At 36.1% G+C, this 21,997-nt stretch overlaps 1 protein-coding gene across 1 annotated transcript in view; it reads left to right on the forward strand.

Moving 5' to 3' along the window:
• PTPRD (protein tyrosine phosphatase receptor type D) overlaps positions 1-21,997 on the forward strand; it is a 358,636-nt gene that overhangs the window by 133,316 nt on the left and 203,323 nt on the right. Inside the window, exons 3-4 of the mRNA XM_059491826.1 lie at positions 2,577-2,722; positions 6,854-6,995. Coding sequence (XP_059347809.1) covers positions 2,577-2,722; positions 6,854-6,995 — 288 coding nt within the window. The remainder of the gene's footprint in view (positions 1-2,576; positions 2,723-6,853; positions 6,996-21,997) is intronic.

The raw sequence follows: 21,997 nt of genomic DNA on the forward strand, positions 1-21,997 counted from the left end.
CGGCTATCTCCCACTCTGATTCTTTTATTTTATTTTTAGCTTGAAAAGGTATCAAAATTCACTATTAGTGTCAATATCTGAGTAGGTACAAGTATATAAGCAAGCAAAACTTGGCTTGTTCTTGCATTTAAAAGGTAATACTGCAGCAATTTTTATGATTCACTTAAGAAAATTTAAGTACAGAAATATGAGATGCTGATTTTAAGTGAATTTCACTTACTTTATTTTAATTACAGTTGTGTTATTTTAACTGCATTTATTGATGTTACCAAGGCGAGTTCCAAGAGTTCCAAAAGCTGAAAGACTCTGGTATCATAGCTGGTAACATATTACATCTTATTTTTTTGGCAGATTTAATTGCAGTGGAAGGTTTCCATATAGATTGTTGCTGTGCTTAATGAACTGTGTTGTGGAGAGTTTTTCTTGAACTATGCACTGCTGTTGTTAAGGGAGATCGAAAATAGTTGTCAGTTCTCAATCAAAATTGCCCTCATGTTAATAAGCACAACTGTGTGTGCAGTTTAATTGTGTTTGCTGTCAGAGTGCCTAGCAGCTTAGGTCACAATCAATGTCAAGAAACTGACAACATTAATTGTAGAGATAATTTGTGTCAAACCTTAATTAACAACTTTTATAAAGATAAAGGCAACAAATACCACTTTTCATTTTGGCTTCTGCTGGGTTATGATTTCACACACCCCTAGACTGACGGTAGTTGCGTTATATGTAACAAGATGAACATTTTGATAGAGTAATAAAAAGAGGGATTGCATAGTACTTACCTCTCCCTATGGCAGATAATTTTATAAATTAATTTATGTTCTAAGGATAATTTATCTTCTCTGATATTGTATGATACTTGAAAGATAACTGACTTACTTCCAATATTATGTATTGGAGGAGAGTTGTGACAATGTGTTTTTATAGAAATGTCTTACTTATGTAAAAAGAAGTTTGACCAGACAGATACATACCTTATTTTTTTCAGCTAGGTTATGGTCTAAGTGAAAAACAAAGATCAACCCAATTCCATTCTATTCTGGCCTGTGAAGCTTTTTTGTTGATGTAGATAATATTAGTCACATCATACAAGAAAGTGGATTTTATATACAGCCTTAAAACCTTGTTTTCCTTGAAAAGAGTCCACAAGTTGAAAATTGCGTCATTATGTACAACTGCCCTTGTTTCCTGTGTGTAATGCTATCTATGCCTCTAATGCTAGGTGGTTAATAAACAAAAGCTTTACTAATTGCTGGTTAGCAAAAATTCACGCAGGATGGCAAAGATACCGTTGTTCAGGTAGCTAGAGCTATTAAGTATTCAGTCACATTTCTGTTAAGTATTCAGTCATATTTCTGCAACTCCATGATGTAGGTGATAATGCTCTGCAGAAGCCAGTATGCAGTTTTTGTAAGGAGTCGTAGCAGCTATAGTGCTGTAGTCCTTCACCAGATTTTGGACAGTTCTATATAAGAAATTGCTGGAAAACTAGTTGTGCACCTTAGAGCAGTTAAGTTTAGTGAAAGATTTTTAATTTAATTTATTGCTATGTGTGCTATTTGCTGCCTATGAGGTACTATACAGAGTTACTGTGTGCTCTTGGACTTTGTCATGAAGTGTTTCTCCTTCAGTGCTTTGAGTTCTAACAGTGAATTCACAAAATGTAAAAAAAAAAATTAAAGATGAATGGCAACATGCCATTTTTCACTTGGTGGCCCACAATTACAACTTGTGCCACAGAATGTCAGTATATAGATTCAGTTGAGTCTCTCCATATCACAGTGCTGAGTTAAAACAAAAAGCGTTCTGAGAGAGCAGTTCTGTTGAAACCCAGATGTTCTTCATCAGCATATATTTTTGCCTTTTTTGTGGTTCAGGCATAAGGCCTGTGGCTTGGGAAATTATCTCAAGTATTTTCACTTAAAGTGTGCTTTATTTGCTAAGGTTTTGGCAATTTTTGACATCAGAGAAGTTCTTACATAATTTCCCCATGGCAGTAGTAGTACACTGTTTTGCTGGAATGTGCTCTTGCATTTTGGTTTTGGTACATTTTTGCCAGGAAAATTAGCAAAGCATAAATCTCTCTTCTGATACAGTCCTTTTTGCCTGGACTCTTAATACATAATAATTTACCTCTACCATGCAAAATTACAAATGCTTTCTCCTAAATGTCCCTGATTTTAATGTCTCAAAGGTGAGCTTCCTGTTTTCATGACACCCTGTGTTCACAGCATCAAGTAGCTAATCGTGATATTATTCCAGTTGATTGATGAGCTCATTTTGCTGCAGAAGTCACATTGGATTTTTTATTTATAATGGTGATAAAATATAATGTGTGATCTCGCTATTCCAATGCCATCAAATTTCTGTTTTAATACAAATTTCACTAGTAAAATTTGTAAGTACTTTAATGATTTTTTAGGTTTTTTAAAGTAGTGCTTTCTCATGCAGGTGAATGCTATCATTGGAGAAACAAAGCTTTTCATTTTTTTAAATTTTGAAGACTTGATATGACTTTTTTAAAATTTATGTTTACTGCTTGTATTAATACAGTTAATTTTTTTTTGTTGTTTCAGCACCACCAAAGTTTACAAGAACTCCCGTTGACCAGACAGGAGTTTCAGGAGGAGTTGCCTCATTCATCTGTCAAGCCACAGGAGATCCAAGACCTAAAATTGTCTGGAACAAAAAAGGAAAGAAAGTCAGCAATCAGAGATTTGAGGTATTAGGTCCATTGTTCTGTTCCTCTGAAAAACATTTTAATTCCAACTTTGTTTTTAATCCCACTTTTTGTGCTTTATTAACGGTGATTTAGCAGAATAGAAGTAAGTAACTATCAGGGATAATTTGGTGGGAATACTCTAATGAAGTTTTTAATTTTGAAAACTGGTTGTGCTGCATAGACCCATTAAAGAGAAAACTGCTACTGCTGTTTCCTAAGCTAGCATGGTTGGACTGAGGAGCTCTGTGGTGCCTCTGTTCAGTTTGCTGGTTCATGGAGAGCTCATGAAGAACTTGAGTTGAGCAGTGACTGCTGTCTCCAAAGAGCAAACCATCTCCTTTTCTGACAAGGTGCATCAAGCAGGCTTAGTCTTTGGCTGCTTCTGCTGCCACAATTCCTTACCCCTTCTGATGAAAGAAATGAAAGGGGCACTGTAGTTCCTGCTGCTGAAGAGGAAAAATAAAACTTGCTTGCTTTGATTTTTTTTCTTAACAATAAATTAGGAAAAGGCTCGGAGGAAGATTTTTCTCTCCACAATCTTCAGTTAAAGGAAACAGTGAAAATAATCTGCTCAAAGGATTCTGATTTTTTGAGGGAAATAAGAAAATAAGTATTATTCCCTCTTGTAGTGGCAATAATAATTAATGTCAATATGGATTCACCTTTAACGTGAAGTAAAAACTCAGAAAATGGGGGAAAGCTTTTAGAAGAGATATCAAAACTGGCACTAAGAGTGTGCAATTGTCTCTTAATTGTTTTCAGTGTTAGAAATGAGACTTCTGTTTCCTTGAAAACAACTGTTCAGAGATTAAAGCTTTGTATATAAAATGTATGTGACATGCATTTTATGAGAAAATTATCTAACATATAGTTATTAACAACCGACTGAATATTAAAGTCCTCTATATTAACTTTTATTAGCATTTGTGAAGATTGTTTTTCCTGGCTTTCAGGTCAGATTCTTTTAGAAGAACTGCATTTTGTCTATAAACCAAATTTATTTTCTTGATTTTTGGTTCAATAAATATCTAAAGACATTGGAATTCGTTCATTAACCATTATAATTTCTGGCTTGTGTATTTACTACAACATGAAAAACAAAATCATTAATTTAAATGTTACCTCCTAGTGCCAAAATTGTTTGCACTTTGCAGAGCATATGCAGAGTTGTAATTGGCTAGAGGGATTAACATAGAAGGTTTATCATTAATTTTACACAATTTATCCTCTTCTGTTCACAGAACTTTCACTCAAAGTGAATTCTAAACAGAGAATGATGGTGCATGTGTATGTTTACTGTGTGTTATTCTGCAATAAGTCATGGTATATCTCCTTAATACATTGCTTTCTTGGAATCTCTGTACCTGTTTTTAGGGACAATAGGCAAACATAAAGAAGTTTTATTTCCATAAAAATTATTTGCATGTAACTATAAAAAACACCTAAAAATGTTTTAAAAATGCCTCTAGTGGACGGTTGAACAAACAGTATAGCCAAGTAAGATGGAGTGTATTTTGAACAAATAGATGACATTTGCCAAGTGTTTTATAATTTTTATCATGTCCGCTGAGCAGAGCAGTTACAAAGTGTGCATACAAAATCATTATTTTAAACAGCTTTTCTTTCTGTTTGAAGTAAGGCTGTTAATTCATGCCATAGAATCTGTAAATAAGAAAAGAACAACAGTAGAAATGAGATTCAAAAAATACTTATAAAACATTTGTGAAACAAGAAATGTCCTGAGATTTTTAGCTGGACCAGTAAGAGAATATTTAGTTTGGTTTCTTTCACGTTAATATTTTGTAAATTTCTCTCAGCTACTTAATGATGACACACATCAAAATGTTTTACCTGAACACCTGTTTTCATAAAGTAAATACAGCTGGAAACGATTCTAGTGGACCATCTTATGCACATGCTTTCCCAAGCATGCTGGAGGTTACTTTGTTATATTCAATAAACTTGGAAAGTCTCCTACAGGGTTTATGAAACTTGTCATGGTTGCCTGTGCCCCACATGAAATCAGAACTCTTGCTGGAACTTGATGTATGTAGCAATTGGGGAGCAAATAGTTTTTTTCCTCTCTCGACTGTTTATATACTTTAAGAGTACTGTCATTGAAATTTCTTGCTCACCAGCTAATTCTCCCAACTTATTGACAATAGCAGTGAAAGCTAGGCATAGCTTCTGAAATTAAAATACACAGTAAGACCTCGAGGGTCTTCTTTATTAATCTTTCAGCTTTTATTTATATTACAGATGTAGACTCTGAATGGGGATCCTTTCATTTTCCTCTTTCTGCAAATTAATTCAAATAATAGGAATTACAGAAATCTGCTTTAATTTGCTGAGAAGTCCTTTTCAGAGGAACTTAAGAAAAAACAGAAAAGGGAAAAATAAAAGTTGAAAATTGCATCACTCCACCTTGTGTGCAAAAATGCTTTTATTAAAAAATATCTGTCATAAAAAAAGTAAAATCTCATCCAGTAGATGGGGAAGAGTTAGGAATTAACTAGCTGTGTTATGCAGGAAAGGGGAGGACTCATTGCATGAAAAAATAAATCCCTTTTATGATAGATATTTTTGAGACACCAGACTTGAAACTTAATCTCTGCAGTATTTACCGAATCCAATCTTCTGCAATTGTTTTCAGTGACTGTCCAGATACATTTATTCAGCATTCAGGTTTAAACAATATCAATTACTCTATTTTAAGTATGTCTGTGAGTATTCAGATCCTATGCTTGCATTTTGTATCTGTAAATTGATAGTCTGACTGCTTAAAGACTTTGAAATTATTTTTCCCTTATAAATGTCAATTTATTGAGAATTCTAATTATTGCTTTAATTGTGCTAACATCAGGTGGATATTTTGTGTTATCTAGATTAGTTTAAGATGGCTTTACTGGAAGAACAAGAAAAATACATCCCGTGGGCTATTAAAAAAATTCAGTATCAAAAAACCCCCAGGGTTCTTATCTTACTTGCACCTCTCCCAATGCTAAGTAGAAACTGAGCGATTCCAACAATGAAAATAGCGAGATGCAGGGCATATTTACCATCATTTCTGACCCCAGGCTTTAAAGCTCTCTTTTATCAACATGTACAGGGATCTCATAGGTTGCTTCTGTGAAAATGAGACAGAAGGACACAAAGAGATGTGCAAATAGACATATCTGTAAATCACTTTGTGCATGTATATATAGATTACTTTGTAGAGAAAAACAAGACAAAAAAAAATCTGACTGTCCTTTGTTTATAAGTACCATTTATCTGATGGTAGTACTGATATCTCTCAGCAATTTTTAACATTTATTTTTTAAAATGTAGATTAAAGAGATTACTTCTATTACTTAACTATTAAGAAGGTTTTTCCAGGACCAACAGAGTGTTGCAGTACTCACCAATATTTGATGTGATTCTGACTTCAGATCAAGAAGGAAATAAGATCTGCTCAGTGAATTTTTTCATATAAATGTTATTACTTATTGTATGAATATTGCAATGTTAAAACGACATATTAGAACTTTTGCTGTATTATTTAGCCTCCTAAATGATCACTTTGTTAGATAACTTTACTTATTTTGTGGGTTAAATACAAAGCTAAACTGAGTCATCCTGTTTGGTTCAGAAACTGCAGACAGTTATTAACTTTGGAGCCAAATCAGTGAGTGAGCTGCACTCTGTGAGTAGAGAGGGAATATAGCTGGCAGCAATTAAAATGAATCTAACTGTCACTTGAAGGTAAAGTACTTTAGCTGAGAGAATTGAGAAGCATTGGTAGTGAACTTCAGAATAAGAGAGCATTAAGTCACAGGCTTTTTTCTTAGAGCCGTTGTTTGCTGGCTTGGTTTTTTTTGTTTTTATTTTTCTTTTTTCGTTTGTTCATTTGGTTTTTGTCCTGTATTTCTTGAAGCTATATTAAAATGGCCATTGAGGACTCACTGAAAAGCAATGTATGTTCCTCTTAAACATTTTCCCATATGACTGGAATTTGTTGTGCAACATAAATTTGAGAAACAAACCTGTCTTTTGTCACTTGAATACCAACAGACCAGTGTTCATGAACAGATTAGCTGAGGGATAGGTATTTGTAACAACATCTGTGACAGCTTTTGTTTCCTTTTATAGGTAATAGAGTTTGATGATGGATCTGGATCAGTTCTCAGAATACAGCCACTGCGCACACCCCGAGATGAAGCTATTTATGAGTGTGTGGCTTCCAACAGTGTTGGCGAAATAAGTGTGTCCACGAGACTCACTGTTTTACGCGGTAAGTTCTTTCTAAACATGACCCATTCACTTCATAGAGCTTAAAGAGCTGCATTGTTGTAAAGCAGAGGGTCCTCTCTGGCAGAGGTAAATACAGTTCTTTACAGGTGGACTTCGCTGTAGTCCCAATGCTGTTCATTATAAACTTTAAAAAAAAATACTCAACTGCTGTGTTTGTGACTTTTGACCATAAAATGGTAATGTAAGAATGTATAGTGTGACAGAATAGACTGAAGAAAAGAAGAAATAAGTGAAATAGGAGTGCCACACACAACAGGTTATCAATTACTACTCAAGCCAATCACTTTATGAATGCACTTGATTCACATTTTAATGCTGCCCTGGGTACCTTAGCTTTGTTCAATCAGCATTTACACAGAAATTTTCTCTATTAACAGTGACCTTGAAAAGTTGCTTGAGCAGTTTTTAGATGAGGTTAAGCTGCTGCAGAATTTCTCCCACAAGAAGCAGTCATAAAAAAGGTGAAGGCTTCTTCTACTTCAGATATATGTCACGTGAACTGTATTACTTCAATAAGAAGTTTTTGAAAACAGTATTCAATTTTTTCAACTCCATCAGGGGTGAGGATATTAATGTACTGCCAAGCCTACTGTCTAGATAATACTCAAGGGAGAAAATACTAGTGGTCAAATGACCTGAACATTTGTTTTGTCATCTGGAAATGAATAGACACTAGATTTGGCGACTCTCCGTGAAATAGCACACTCTTCAGTTTGCAGGGCTGGCTTTATGACTGAAAATTACTGTCTTGTATTTTGATACTACATGGCATTACAAGGTTTGCAAAATTACTAGGGGCCTGTTTACAGGAATTGAAGGTGATTAAACAGCTTTGCAGAATTTGGAGGAAAATTTGTGGAATGTGTAATTACAATATGTTTTTTCCTTGAGCCTCTATCCCAAGCACTGTAGGGTGACAGGAGGATTTCTTTTTTTGTGTTATTCTCCAAAGTTCAATTTTTACTAGAAAAAAAAAAAGATTCTATAATTTTATTAGCTATTTTAATCATTGCAGACAGTTCTGACATTAATGTTGGAGACAGCTAGCAACACTATCTGCGTATATATCAAAAATTAACCCTAAGGACATACTTTTTTTTCCCCTAGGTGAAGTCTGGTGTAAGGAAACCTTTTCAGTATTTAAAATCCTTATCTCTAATGCCATGTTTGTTCCTTATATTATCTTTTAAAAATTATTCCCAGTCAAGCCAATGAAAACAGGAATATTGATACATTGATGTTTTAACAGCACCATGGACCTGATCTTAACTCCCTTAGATAATAAATCAGTTAATAAAACTGATAGGAGGACTTCTTATGTACAGTTTCCACATTGTTGAAAATAAACATAAAATGACATTTTATATTCCATTAGAAATTTTGCAAACTAAAGGAAGATTGGGAGGAGGAGCAAGGAAAAACAAAAAACTGTATGAAAACTCAGGTGGAAATAATATTCTTTGTCTTCATAATTCCTTGTAGTGTATTTACAAGCCTACTGGTTATGAAATATGCATGCATGTGTTTTGAAAGAGAGTGCTCTAAACCAAAGTTCTTATTTGGCTTCTGTAGAGAAGCAACAACCCTCATATCTCTCTACCAAGAACCGCAGCAAACGCAAAAGATAGAGGGGGCATCTGAGTGTCAAAACTGACTTGATTATACAATGTAGTATATTTCTTTACAAGTCCTATTGATTATTAATAATTTTTTGGTAACACGTGTAGCTTTGCTGCCTATTTTTTGCTTGGTAGTAAGAGCAATAATAGTGGCTCAGTGCCTAATTCTGACAATATTAGTATTGCATCCTCTTTTAAAAGCAATACATAATGATATGCATATGCAAATGACTAATGAAAAAATCTTATTGGTTTGAAGTTAAAATTAAAATAAATTTCAATTTTAATTAATTTTTTTAATTAAGACCACTGAAATGTAAAGATTGAGAATTTTATCCATTATCAGAATACATATGGTTTTTGCAACTGCGGAAATATATTTGCCCCAGGAGTAGATTTACGGATTTAATCTGAAACTGGGAACATACGAGAATTCATGAACATACTGTGACTGTGGATTTAGATAAAGTGGTAATGTCATAGAAAGCAAGGAGCCTGCAGAGAAAAAGGGCAGTATTAAGAAGTTTTGATAGGGTTAAAATTTGAATTGCTGAAAATACAATGGTTTGCTGTATGGCTTCCCAAGTCACAGCATAATTCAGTGCTAAGGGCATTAGCCTGGAAGATAATTCTATTATTGCAAAGCCTCTACTTTACAAACTTATACAAATCTTAACCTTGTACAGTCTGCAACAGTAGAAAGCTGTTGTTTTGGAAAAACACTCCATTGATGATGCCTTTATGGGAAAGAGTGCCTCTGCCTCACATGGCTGCTGTAGGAATAAATATATACTATAGATGTCAACAGGAATTAACTAGATTTAATGAAATACAGGACAGAGTAGAGTGAGTTGGAGCTGTGGTTGCTTATGCTTTACTCATCCCTGTGGTATGTATGCAACTCTGGAGTACATAGATTATATAGCCTGTATAACTTTCATATGTTCTTTTAATTGTTCTGCAATGGTTCTGTCACAGACCCAGCTTGTCATCTGTGCCTCTTGCGAGATGTCACCCAGAGGTGGAAGTCAGATTTTACTCACAATTCAGCCCACAAGTATTTCAGCGCTAATATGGAATGTCAGTGAAATCAGGGTAATTCCAGGAGCAGAAGTGTCTACCTACATCCATTTTGTTTGATCGTTTCTTTCACAAATCCCAGCTTGAATACTGCAAATAATTTACGCAGCACGGAACAGCAACATTTTTTCTGATATGTCCGTGTCTTTACAGCTAAACTTGCCAGATTTTCTCTGTGGCCATGTAGAGTAACTTGTTCCATGCATTACAGATGCTACCATGTTTTGTTAGGTTCCTATACTAAGACCAATTCTTATTATTTGGGTCTCAAAGAACTACGAACATAAATAAAGTTTTAGCTTCTAGATCTTACAAATTTACAGTGTGAGAAGGAAGAAGGGCAGAAAAGGCATCTACAGGTGAGAACATTTCAATGCCTTACCAGAGACAAAATGTTGGATCCTTTTTTCTGTTACTAGAGTAAATCAGGAAACATTCCAGGCTAAATTTGCACTTGTTAGGCTGAATATTGCGAGAGTTTGGACCAAGTATGAATGTCTGAGATAACTGGAAACTGCTTTTGATTTTCTGTATATAAAGAAGTTGGCTGCTTTCCATGACGGATTCACCCATATGAAAACGTTGAATTTGAAGGGAAACATAGCTTGAAAAGAGAAGTCTGAAAGTTGACTGTTGGAGACAGGCTGACAAGAGGAGTCAATACAATTTATTTTGGATGTTTCTGTTTTGAATGTTTGCGCTGAGAACCATAAGAATGGAACAGTGCTTTGATTCTTTTATTTATTGGTGCTTAATACACATGCCTTTCTACTCAAGAATGTCAGTGTCCTGGGGGGCACTAGAAGGAGCATTGCCAGCAGCTTGAGGGAGGTGATCCTCCCCCTCTACTCAGCCCTAGTGAGGCCACATTGGGAGTTCTGTGTCCCTTTCTGCACTCCTCAATAAAAGAGAGACGTGGAGCTCCTGGAGCAAGTCCAGCAAAGGTCTGCAAAGATTATGAGGGGACTTGAGCATCTCTTTTGTGAGGAAAAACTTAGGGAAGTGGTCGTGTTTAACCTGGAGAAGGGACAGCTGAGAGGAGGTCTTATTAATGTCTATAAGGAAGTGAAAGGAAAGTGCAAAGAAGATGGACCAGGCTCTTCTCAGTTATGCCAAGCAAAAGGACAAGAGGCAACAGGAAGAAAAACTGATGGACAGGAAGGTCCATGTGAATATTAGGAAGAACTGCTTTAGTGTGGAGGTAATTGTGCCCTGCAGCAGATGGCCCAGAGAGGTTGTGGACTCTCCCTCACTGGGGATATTCAGGAACTGTCTGGATGCAATCCCTTGCAATGTGCTCTCAGTTGGCCGTGTTTGAGCAGGGAGGTTCGACCAGATGATCCTGCTGCTTCGCCTTTAAATCCTACCTGCTCTGTGATCCATGTGTAAGGAATAAAAAGCAACAAGGTTGCTTTCTAAAAAGCAGCAGTGAGGTATTCCTATACTCCCCAGACATCAGGGATGTCATAACTGTCCTTTTGCTGTCCATTCATTTCACATTAACGCCACCTAAATCTGTTTTTAGGTCTTGCAAATGGTGGATATCAAACATTTTCCCTAGCTGTAGAACAAGAGTTCTGGTGTCATATAGAAGACTATAAATTGTTCAGGAAGAAGGGAATAGGTGCTTTCTTGTAGTAAGGAAATCAGCAGAAATTCTATTCAGTTAATTTTCAGGAATTCTGGTCTTCATTTTTAAAAAAATTGTATGATTATTTCTTTATAAAGTTTTGTCAAGACCGTGAGGGCATCAAGAAGCCTTAGCTTCAACTGCTAGACATATGAGTAAGGCACAGAAGTGTGTAGGTTTTAAATAAAAATGTGGAGTGCATTACATATATTCTAATACTCCTTCTGTTTGCTCTGTTTTTCTTGTTTGGAAAGTAAAGAGAGAGGCTACAACAGGGAATTTATGCAGAAGGCAGTTTGTTTGTCTTGACCCATAATTTTCTCTTACTCTTGTTGATTTTGTAATACTCTGCATTACAAAAATACTGATAAACAGCATTTGTGTACCGCAGGCAGTATATAAGCCTGAAAGAAGTACAATTTCAGTGGAAAGTGCCTAGGGTGGTTATTATTAGAAAACTGATTGATTCAATGTCAAACATTCACTGCTGCATAAAGTGAAATTTAAAAAAAAGAGAAATATTTACTGTATTGTGTTTCCCAGTCCATTGATACCCACAGATATTGAGGCAGTTGTGGGAGATTTTTATGAGGCTCTCAGAAGTGCACAACATTTCTACATTAAGAAGAAAACAGCACCAAATCTAGACAAAAGCAGCCAACCAAACAAAAAAGACCCCAAAATGATTCGAAATCAGAGATGATAAATCCAAGGTATTACAGTTTTTGTTTCTGCTGCTAGCAATAGATTCAATGATAATAGAAGCTCATTTCTCTGTTTGCACTTTACCTGGTAGTACTGAAATGAGAAGGAGCTCTGCTCTTATGAAGTAACGTGTCATTTGGGACAGCTATCTTAGAGGGCACAGAAATTAGACAAATGGAGTGGCAGGGCTGTAGTGGGAAAATGTGGAGTGGGATGTCTCTCATTTCTAGACAAGTGGGAGGAAGGACTGTGCATATTCTGGATATCAGCTGCACAGTAGGAGAAATTTTCTGTGTTTCAGCTGGAACTGTATAAATTATGTACACCAGTGTTTGTCTGAAACTGTTTGCTGTATAGTCACAGTGATTAATGCCAGGTGGTTGCTAGTAGGACAGGCTTTTGAAAGTGGAATGAAGAGAAATAAGGGAACTAACAAAATACCTGTGCATGAGCTTAATACACTGGAAAGGCATTTATCTCAATCATATATTGCATGATAAGGTTTTTGAAGAGCCAGAGGAGTATCATTCTGCAAAACTTCCTGAACTTTCAGTGGCGATGCTGCGTGTAGCACTTTGTGACCAGAGCTAGCGTGGTCATTACAGTTCTATTTTTATTAAGCCTCTCTTTGAAGAGGAATGTTGTTGTTCTGCTGAGAAAATGCTACTTTACAGTTTATGTTGCAAAGCCTCTCCTGGGTAGCTGTGCAGGGAGGATTAAGAAACTAAACATCACTGCTTGAAAATCACACAATAGGATTTTGTGAAATAGTGAAACAAAAGGCGAGGTAGCCAATACAACCCAGTCGATACAACAGCATGCAGATTTCTTGGAATGGCTTATGAAATAGTACAGACTTAGAAATATTTATCTCTAATAATATAAACTAATTTGAAATATTTTCTTTGGGTATGCAAATATTATGTCTGGCAAATAAATATTAAGCTTCCATGCAGTACAATTTTAAATACTTAATAATTTACTGATCTTTATAAAGATGAAGTGTTGACATTTAACTAGTAGCCAAAAAAAGATACAAAAAGATACAAAAGAGTAATGAAATGCACATCTCACATCCCATAGCTGAGTTCAAAGATACTGTATGTTTCAATTCTGTTAATTGCAAGCATGGACATGGTAGTGGTTTAGGAAGTACTGTGTCTTATAAATTCTGAAAAAATCAGTAAACATACAAAGGTCTATCACTATAAATACATGATTCAGGGTATTGAGTTCAGTTTTTAGGTATATGCAGTTGGGTGTGCTGGTTTAAGAGGTGGTGTTGTTGACTTTTGTGTAGTTCTTCAAAAAACATGTCGTAATAATTTAATATTTATGAAAATCATTGCATAACACCTGGAAGTATTGTAAGAAGTTTCTGGCAAGTGCCTCACCTAGTTTTTTTTATGGTTAGTACATTTTAAAATATTTCCACTCATATTTCTATATGCAAAATTTATCAAATACATTTTTTTAATTGGGGAATATTTTGGCTTCTTTTTTTTCTTTAGTTTGAATTTTACAAATTTTCCCTTCTCTTGAACAACATTATTTTATAAGTAGCCCACTACGTTATGAATTTAAAGCTGTACATTAGAAAGCTTTTTTCAAGATGTAGAGATGTCACTTTAGAAAATTAGTGAAACAGCAGTCCAGGATTTCTTAATTATCTTTGTAAATTCCTGTCGTCAAAACTTTCAGACATCAGTTACTTTGGAAAATCAAGATTAGGCTGATGTAAGATCTTTAAAGATGTAATTAGAAGGTATCTGTAGAAACCAGATTTTTTTGAGAAATCTTTCCTAACTTTTTCCCTCCTAATTTTTTACTGGTGAAATTTAATTTGTCTCTTCATCATCCTGCATATTCTTTTAAGATGATTGATTGCTCAGTTATGTTTTCTTGATCAACTTACATGGAAAAAGTTTTCCTGCTGCCAGTTACCACCTATCATGTCTTTGCAAAAGTCTATTTTACCTACTTCTAATTCTCAATGAATTTCACGTTACTGACTTTCATCTAGCCAAATTTCTGTTTTACATAAAATACTGTAAAGTTACACAATTCATATTTGGGCGTAGGATTAGTTTTATTTTATGAAGTATTGGCAGTAATACAAAATCATTTTGCCATACCTTTTTACTGCAGTTTGATGTTCCTAAGAGACAAACATTGTCTTCAAATCAGTAATATGGCCAGACTATATTGTATTTGTAGTTATTGTGTATATCCATGAAAGAAAATAAACCTACGGATGATGATTCCTGAAAGGATATCTCACACTTGTGATCTAAGAAGAGAAACTGAAATAATGCTGGACAAAAGCAGAGCTGCTCTGTTTAGCTTGAAAGAGTTCTTCATTGACAGTTTTGGCTAAGAATGTCCACCTGTTAAATGGTTTCAGACAACTCAGCTAAAACAGTTTCAGACGCTTTCAGCTAAGTGACTAATTTTAGCATGACCCCCATTCTGCTATCTAATGACTGCATGTAGAATTATATAGGCATTTTTCATAGCCACAGTGAGTATATGCTGGCTGCTTGTAAAATGCAAATTAAGCCATGTCGAGCAGATAAATTTTAAAACATGTTTGTTTTATACTTTTTTTCCCCACTCATTGATACCTATGATGATTCAATCTTTTTTCACAGATGATCATCCTTACATCATCAGAAATCTGTCACAAATGATAGTAAGGACAATGCAAAACAAAATATTAGGGGGAGGAGTAATATTTCTCCTACCTGCAGAGTCAGTCCTAGGTGATGTAAGATCAGAACTAAAACAAAATATCCTAACATAAGAACCGTGACCTGCTATATACAATAAGGAACCATTTTTATCTGGTTCTTTAAAGACCCAGAAAGAAGCAGCATATGGATGTGATCTTAAAAATTATCTTTACAAGAAAAGGTGGATTTTTGTGTAAAAGTGTTAGCTTTTCTGAAAAAATAAAGTGAGGCAGGAGGAGGGGTATACTTCTGTGCGATAATTTTGATATTTTTTAGTGCTATGTGTCCTTTTTTTATACAAATGATACTAAATTTCTTTTTATTCTGCCTGGCTGTAATATAGTTCAATTTAAATAAAACTGTCATTCAAATTTGTATTGTGGTTCTTTTTATCTACTTAGAAAATAGAGGGCCATTTGTCTTTTTTAATTACTTAAAAGAAAAAGTGCAAATTAATTTTTGATACACCAAGAATTCTTAGAATACAATCACTTTTTCTGGGTTTAGTAGTTGTGCATGAATTGAAGGCCTTTGTCCTTGTGTAGAGTGCTGTTGGCTCAGTATCAGGTGTTGAGATTGTGCAGGTTTTCATTGCTCAGTGGCCTAAACCCTCTCTCTCAAGTGAAGCCAAAGGAATAATGAAATCCAATGCAGTTAATCAAATGCCATGTTTCCTGTTGTTTGTATAATCTGTGGCCTCAGTTTTGGATGCATTTTATACATCTGTCTGTCCACTCACTTAACAAAATCTTGTGATATTAATTAGTAATGTAATTGTTAGAGTTGCACAACACGGAGTGTAAAATTGATAAAAGAATTCTATAGATTTTTTTCCTGTCTTTATTTCATATTGATTAAAAAAAAACATTCTAGGGATTTTCTGTTTAAGGAGATGATATGCTGATTAGTTGCTCAACCCCTGACAGTGTCATCATATCTGTAAGGAACTCAGTGGTATTAGCTGCTTGATAGTTGCAATTTAATTGTTATCACAGCAAATCTTCATATGAGATGTCTAATATCATGTAAGAAAACCAAGGCAATTACTAGAAAAAGGCATATATTCATATATTAAGGCTTGTCTTCATTTTTCCAGGCTAGCCATTTCTGTGAGCTCTCATGTCTTATCAAGTGTGCAGTTAGGGTGACAGAAATGTTTGCTGAAATGTAGGATATGTTTGACACTAGTGTACTGAGGTGACAGTAAGATTAAATACATTTTAATGTAATAAGTGCTAATCCTCAAATACAGAAAAAGCCCAGTAAGAATGCTTTTATATATATATAAAAGTAATTTAGAAATTAGAGAAAGCTTATGTAATACTTTGGCTTGCTTAGCCTGGCAATAGGTATTAAAATAGTATTTATTACTGTAATTCCTAAGTTTTCAAGGATTTGACGTAGGAAGAAGAAATAAAATGAAGAGCACATACTAAAGTATTCAAGTATTTTTGGCAAACATACAGACATCAAAAGGAAGGTAACATTCAATAGACCTTGACAAAACAAAAATATTCTGTTTATTAGGACTGGAAATGAAACAGTTCTGAAACAGTGACTTTCAGTTGATTCTGCAAAGGAAAAGAGGCTTTGTTGCATTAGTGTGGCAGGAGATTGCAAGAACTGTGATTTAAGTGGCTCTAGGATATAAAATCCTGCTATAATGTATATAACTTCAAGTATTTTCAGTGCTTGCTTTGAACTGATGTAAAGTGCTGTACTTGGTTTACTAGTGTTCTGTTTAACCTCATAGCAAGATGCAGTTCTTGCTCCTGGTTCAGTATCAAATTAAATTTCTTCACTTACAAATGAATAAAACATGCAAAATTTTGTCTTATGTCCATAGTGATTTAAATTATTCTATTTAAATGATTTACTGTTACAAAGAATCTACTGTGAGGTAAGATGTTAGCTAGTAATAGTAGCATTTGAGCACTTTTGTGTATATTGAATGCATCTTGTGACCTAAAGTGTCAGTGCGTGCTTAATATGACAACAGCAAAACAGAATAATGAAGAAATTCTTCAGGTTGAAACACTTCAAACTTTTCAGTCAAATACAGTCAAAAAGCACTGATTAGAGCCAGGTGTTTCATTAGGGCATTTAGTGCACCTGAATCTTGGCTTGTGACACAGGTCTTTTGTGACATTTACATATTTCAGGGTATATCAACAATGAATATGCAAACTAGTGTTATTACTGGAATTACTTGTATTATCGTTACTACATGACCCCTTTGCATTATCTACCAAAGGTCGTGGGAGTCTGAAAAGGTCCCTGCTGACTGAAAAAAGCCTGTATTATTCAATTTACATGAAGGCTGTGCAGGGAAACCCAGGAAACTACAAATGATAGTTCTAGCCTCAGTTCCTGGAGAAAATTATACTGAATACTTCTGAAAGGCATTTAAAGAACAATGCAATTGACATTGGTTCACAAATGGCATTCACAAAGGCCCTGTTTACCTAATTCAATATCCATCTATGATATCCTCCAAGTGGATAAAGAGAAGGTGGTGGATGGGGCTTTTCTGGATTTTAGTAAGGCTGTCCCTCACAGTATCCTTCTGTAAAAAGTTGTCCAGTTGTGGAATGGGAGAGTTAACAATGCTATGGGTGAATGTCAGAGCTGAAATGATTGTGATGAGTGGGGCTAAATCTGGCTGGCAGCCTCTTACTAGTGGTGTTCCACATAGATATGTTTAAGGGTCAGTCCTGTTCAAAATATTTATTCATTATCTGTATATACGAGAATGCACCATTTTGTATCGGCAAGTTTGCTGATTGATACAAAAATGGAAGTTGCTGTTGACTCTTGCAGAGTGATCTTGCTGACCTTTCTAGATGGACTGAAACACTAGACAAAGATTAATGAGACAAAATTTAAGTTTATATGCCAAATTCTTAACCTAGAGCACAAGATCACACGGGGGGAAGTGTGGCTGAATAGCAGCTTTTCTGACAGGGATCTGGGGCTGTTGGTTGATTCCTTGGGTCAGCGCTGTCAGCCAGGAGGGCAGATTGCATCCTGGGGTGCATCAGACACAGCATCACCAGCCAGCCCAAAGAGGTGATCGTCCCACTGCACTCAGCACTAGTGTGGCCTCACCCTGAGTGCTGGGGGCAGTGCTGGCCCCACAATTTATAAAGATGTGAAGGTCCTTGAATGCACTCAGAGCACAGCAACAAGGCTGGGAAAGGGACTTGAAGCCTTGTCCTCTGAGGAGCAGCTAAGGACTTTTGGCAGCCATAGTTTAAAGAAAAGGAGGCTAAGCCCTTACTGCTCTCTGCAGCTTTCCAGGGTGAGGAAGCAAGAGGGAGATGTGGATGTATTTCTAAGATCTAGTGAAAAGATGCATGGGAATGGTTCTAAGTGACATCAAAGGAGATGCAGCCTGAACTAAACCTCAGAAAGTATTTCTTTACAAGACAGTGGAACAGGCTTCCTAGAGAGTAGCCTGAAGCCTATCAGTGTTTATGAGGCATTTGGATAAGGCCGTTAATACTTGCTTTAGCTTTCAATCTGTCCTGAAGTGGTTGGGCAGTTGGGTCTTTGGACATCACTTCCAAATGAAATATTTTATTCTATTCTTAATTATAATATTTACTTATTATATAATATTAAATTATAATAAATATTCTTTATTTCACATCAGTTAGAACAAAGATTGTTTTAAGAAGAATGTCAAAAATTTTGGCTTCACAAATCCTTTGGTTTTCAATCAGCACAAGTTCTTCTTCTGAACATAAAATCATCTTGTTCTTTCTATGCCCATTCATATTCCCAGCCTTTCAAGCCTTTCAAAAAAAAATTTATTGTAACATTATAGCCATATTTTTGTATCCTGTCTAACTCAGCTAAGTCCTGTTCTTCATTACAGGGAATATTCTTGTGAAGAAATCCATTTTTTATGATCACTGCTATGAATGGCAGTTAAAAAGTACTGGGTTTTTTAATTCAGTGTGCCTAGCTTAGTACCAAGCTCAAAAGCTCATCTTAGCTCCCATACATTCCATTATTTCACCTGTTGCACTGTCATGCTTTCATTAGGCCTGTAATTTATTTTCATAAAATATATCATCTTAAATGGCATTATCAGCCAAGCTGCTAAGATAAACAAATCTGTATAGACAACCTCTATCATAATGTTCACTCAGAGATTTATTTGGGTTTTGGCTGTACAGATAAGGAAGTAGGCTATCTGGGAAACCCTCTTCATTATACCTGCCGCAAAGAGACTTTCAAAGAAAGTGAATTGAGAGGCTGAAAAGTTGCCAGGTCTTTGTTTTTTTTTTTTTTTTTGCAAAATGCTGCTGTCACTTGGAACTTGATTAATGGCAAGAAGATGAAGCCAAGTGGAGAAAAGCCATTAGTAAGCCCAAAAGCAATCATTTTTTGTTGTGCTGTGTTACATAGAGCAGACAGAGGTTTGAATTGAGAATATGTTCAAGTCAGTGAAAAAAAGGTCGTCTTCTCTGGACTTGAAATCTGTCAAAACTTGAGTTTGGTCATTAGTTGCAAAATGTCAAAACCACAAAAGCAAGGAGAAAAATTTCTAATTTCCTTAACATTTATCAAACCTGGAAACCTAAATTTAATCTTACTGGTTGTTCCTGTGATGATACTGAGTGCGTTTTGTTTCTGAGGATACTTACATCAAAAAACTGCTTATTGGGATGTTTTTTGTTGAAATCTTGAAACAGAAAGGGAGAGTGATATTTATTTTTTAGTGAATTGTTTAAATTTAAATGACTGTGTAAGTAGATATTCTTAAATGTGGCCTCATTTTCTCATAGAAATAGAATGCACTATTCTGAATGTACTATTTGGTTCCAGCAAGATCTTCCAAGATATTTGGAGTTCCAGAATTTACATGGTTTTGGCACTAATACTGGCTGCTAACTCTCAAGAAATTATTTTAAAAAATAGATTAATTTTTAATATAAATGATACATACAGTTGAAACTGATCCCCTTTTGAAAAGGTAGGAAGTTATGCATCTGTCTGTAGTGCAGTTTCTTTCTTATTGCATTCTTATGAGTGAGTCAAATAAATAAGGTGATATTTTGGGTATTTATAATGAGTGTCATTTATTCATAGAATCAGAGAATATGCTGATTTGAAAGGAACCCATCAGGATCACAGAGTCCAACTTTGGCCTACACAGGAGAGCCCCGAGTCACACCTTGTGCCAGAGAGCACCCTTTGAACTCTGTCAGGCTGCTGCAGTGACCACATCCCTGGAGAGCTGTTCCAGTGCCTCTGGATGAAAATTCCTGATATCCAACCCAAACTTCTTCTGACACAGCTCCAAGTCATTCCCTCTGATCCTGTCACTGTCACCCCAGAGAAGAGATCAGTGCCTGCCCCTCCTCCTCCCCTCATGAGGAAGTTGCTGACTACAATGAGGTCCCGGCAATAAGACCTCAGCCACCCTTATAAGGCTTCCTCTTCAAACCCTTTACCATCCTTGTGGTCCTCCTTTGGCCACTTATAGCTTTAAAATTTAAAATAAAACATAACATATATTATGTTGCTTAAAACTGCCCCAGCACTGGAGGTGAGGCTGTCCCAGCTCAGAGTGGGGCAGGACAATCCCCTCCCTTGCCCAGCTGTGATGCTGTGCCAACAAGCACACAAGGTTGGCCCTCCTGGCTGACAGGGCACTGCTGACTCATCTTCATCTTTCTGTTGACTGGGATATCCAGCTCCCTTTCCACAGTGCTGCTCTCCAGCCTCTCATTCCCCAGTCTGTCTGTACATCCAGGGTTGTCCCATCCCAGATTCAGAATCTGTAACTTTCCCCTTTTTCATCTTCATATGGTTGGTGATTGCTTATCTCTCTCATTTGTAGAGATCTTTCTGCAGGGTCTCTCTGCCCACAAGGGAGTCAGGAGCTGCTCTCAATTAATGGTGTTGGCAAACTTACTTAGTCTTTTTTCCAGTCCTGCATCTGATGCCGTTTTGGTTTTTACCTTTTTTCTTTTTATATATTCTCTGTATTCTTTACACAAATATTTGTAACTTTGTAATTTTCTATTGTAGTCTAACTTCAATATTTTCCTAGAAAGACAAAATATGTTCCAAAGCCCCTGTCCTGTTTTGGTTCTCCTTAGAATCCATGGCTAAAAAACAGCTCTTCAGACACATTTTCATCAACAAGGTCCAGTCCCATCTATGGAGTGGAGAATTTAGAAGGGGCTTGGACTGGGTGGGAATTGCATCAACAGTTCTACACCTTATTGGTGCTTTTTTGTCAATTTACCAAACTTATAAAACTTTATGCACCCCTGTGGGGAGTGGTCTTTTGTGGACATTTTTTCATAACTGCCCCTGGAGGCCTTCTATAAAGATCCACTTTTATATTAATTCCTGTACTAATATTATCACAAAAGGGTGTTGTTTTATTTCTGGGTTGAAAAAGGCATTACATCAAGTCGTTTATGAAAATGTTGAAGAGCTAGGCCAAGGGTAGAGCCCTGTGGAACCCCACTAGTGGCAGGTCCCCAGTCTGATGTCACCCCATTCACTGTAACCACTGTGCCCCACCCATGAGCAGGTTGTTCACCCATCACATGATGTGTGTATCCAGCTGTGGGCTGGACATTTTGTCCAGAAGGATCCTGTGAGAGACAGTATCAAATGCTTTGCTGAAGTTCAAAGGGGTTACATCAACTGACTTTCCTAGATCAACTGGGTGAGTTACCTGTCATAGAAGATCAGATTTGACAAGCAGGACTTCCCCTATGAAGCCATGCTGGCTGTAACTGATGATTTTATTGTCCTTTTCCAATACCTCCCAAAATAATCTTCTCCATTATTTTACTGGACACTGAAGTGAGATTGACAGGTCTGTAGTTTGGTTCTGTGTGAGGGCATCCTTCCGTTGAAAATCAAGACAACATTCCCCAGTTTCCAATCAACTGGGACCTCTCCAGAATCCCAAGACTACTTAAAAATCATTGAGAGAGGCTTTATGATGACATCAGCTAACTCTTTGAATCTTGGATTAATCCCATCAGGCCGATCAGTTTATAGGGACTCAGCTCAAGCAGCAGATCTCACATAAGTTCAAGGTCAACTGGGATTTTATCATTATTGGAATCATGGTCTTCCAGTTTAGGAAATGTTTAAAGATGAAGGCAAAGAATGCATTAAACACCTTGGACTTGTCCATGTCTGTGTTTGTGAGATGACCACTCTCATCCTGCAATGG

This window comes from Ammospiza nelsoni, chromosome Z (assembly GCF_027579445.1).
Source record: "Ammospiza nelsoni isolate bAmmNel1 chromosome Z, bAmmNel1.pri, whole genome shotgun sequence".
Taxonomy (NCBI): domain Eukaryota; kingdom Metazoa; phylum Chordata; class Aves; order Passeriformes; family Passerellidae; genus Ammospiza; species Ammospiza nelsoni.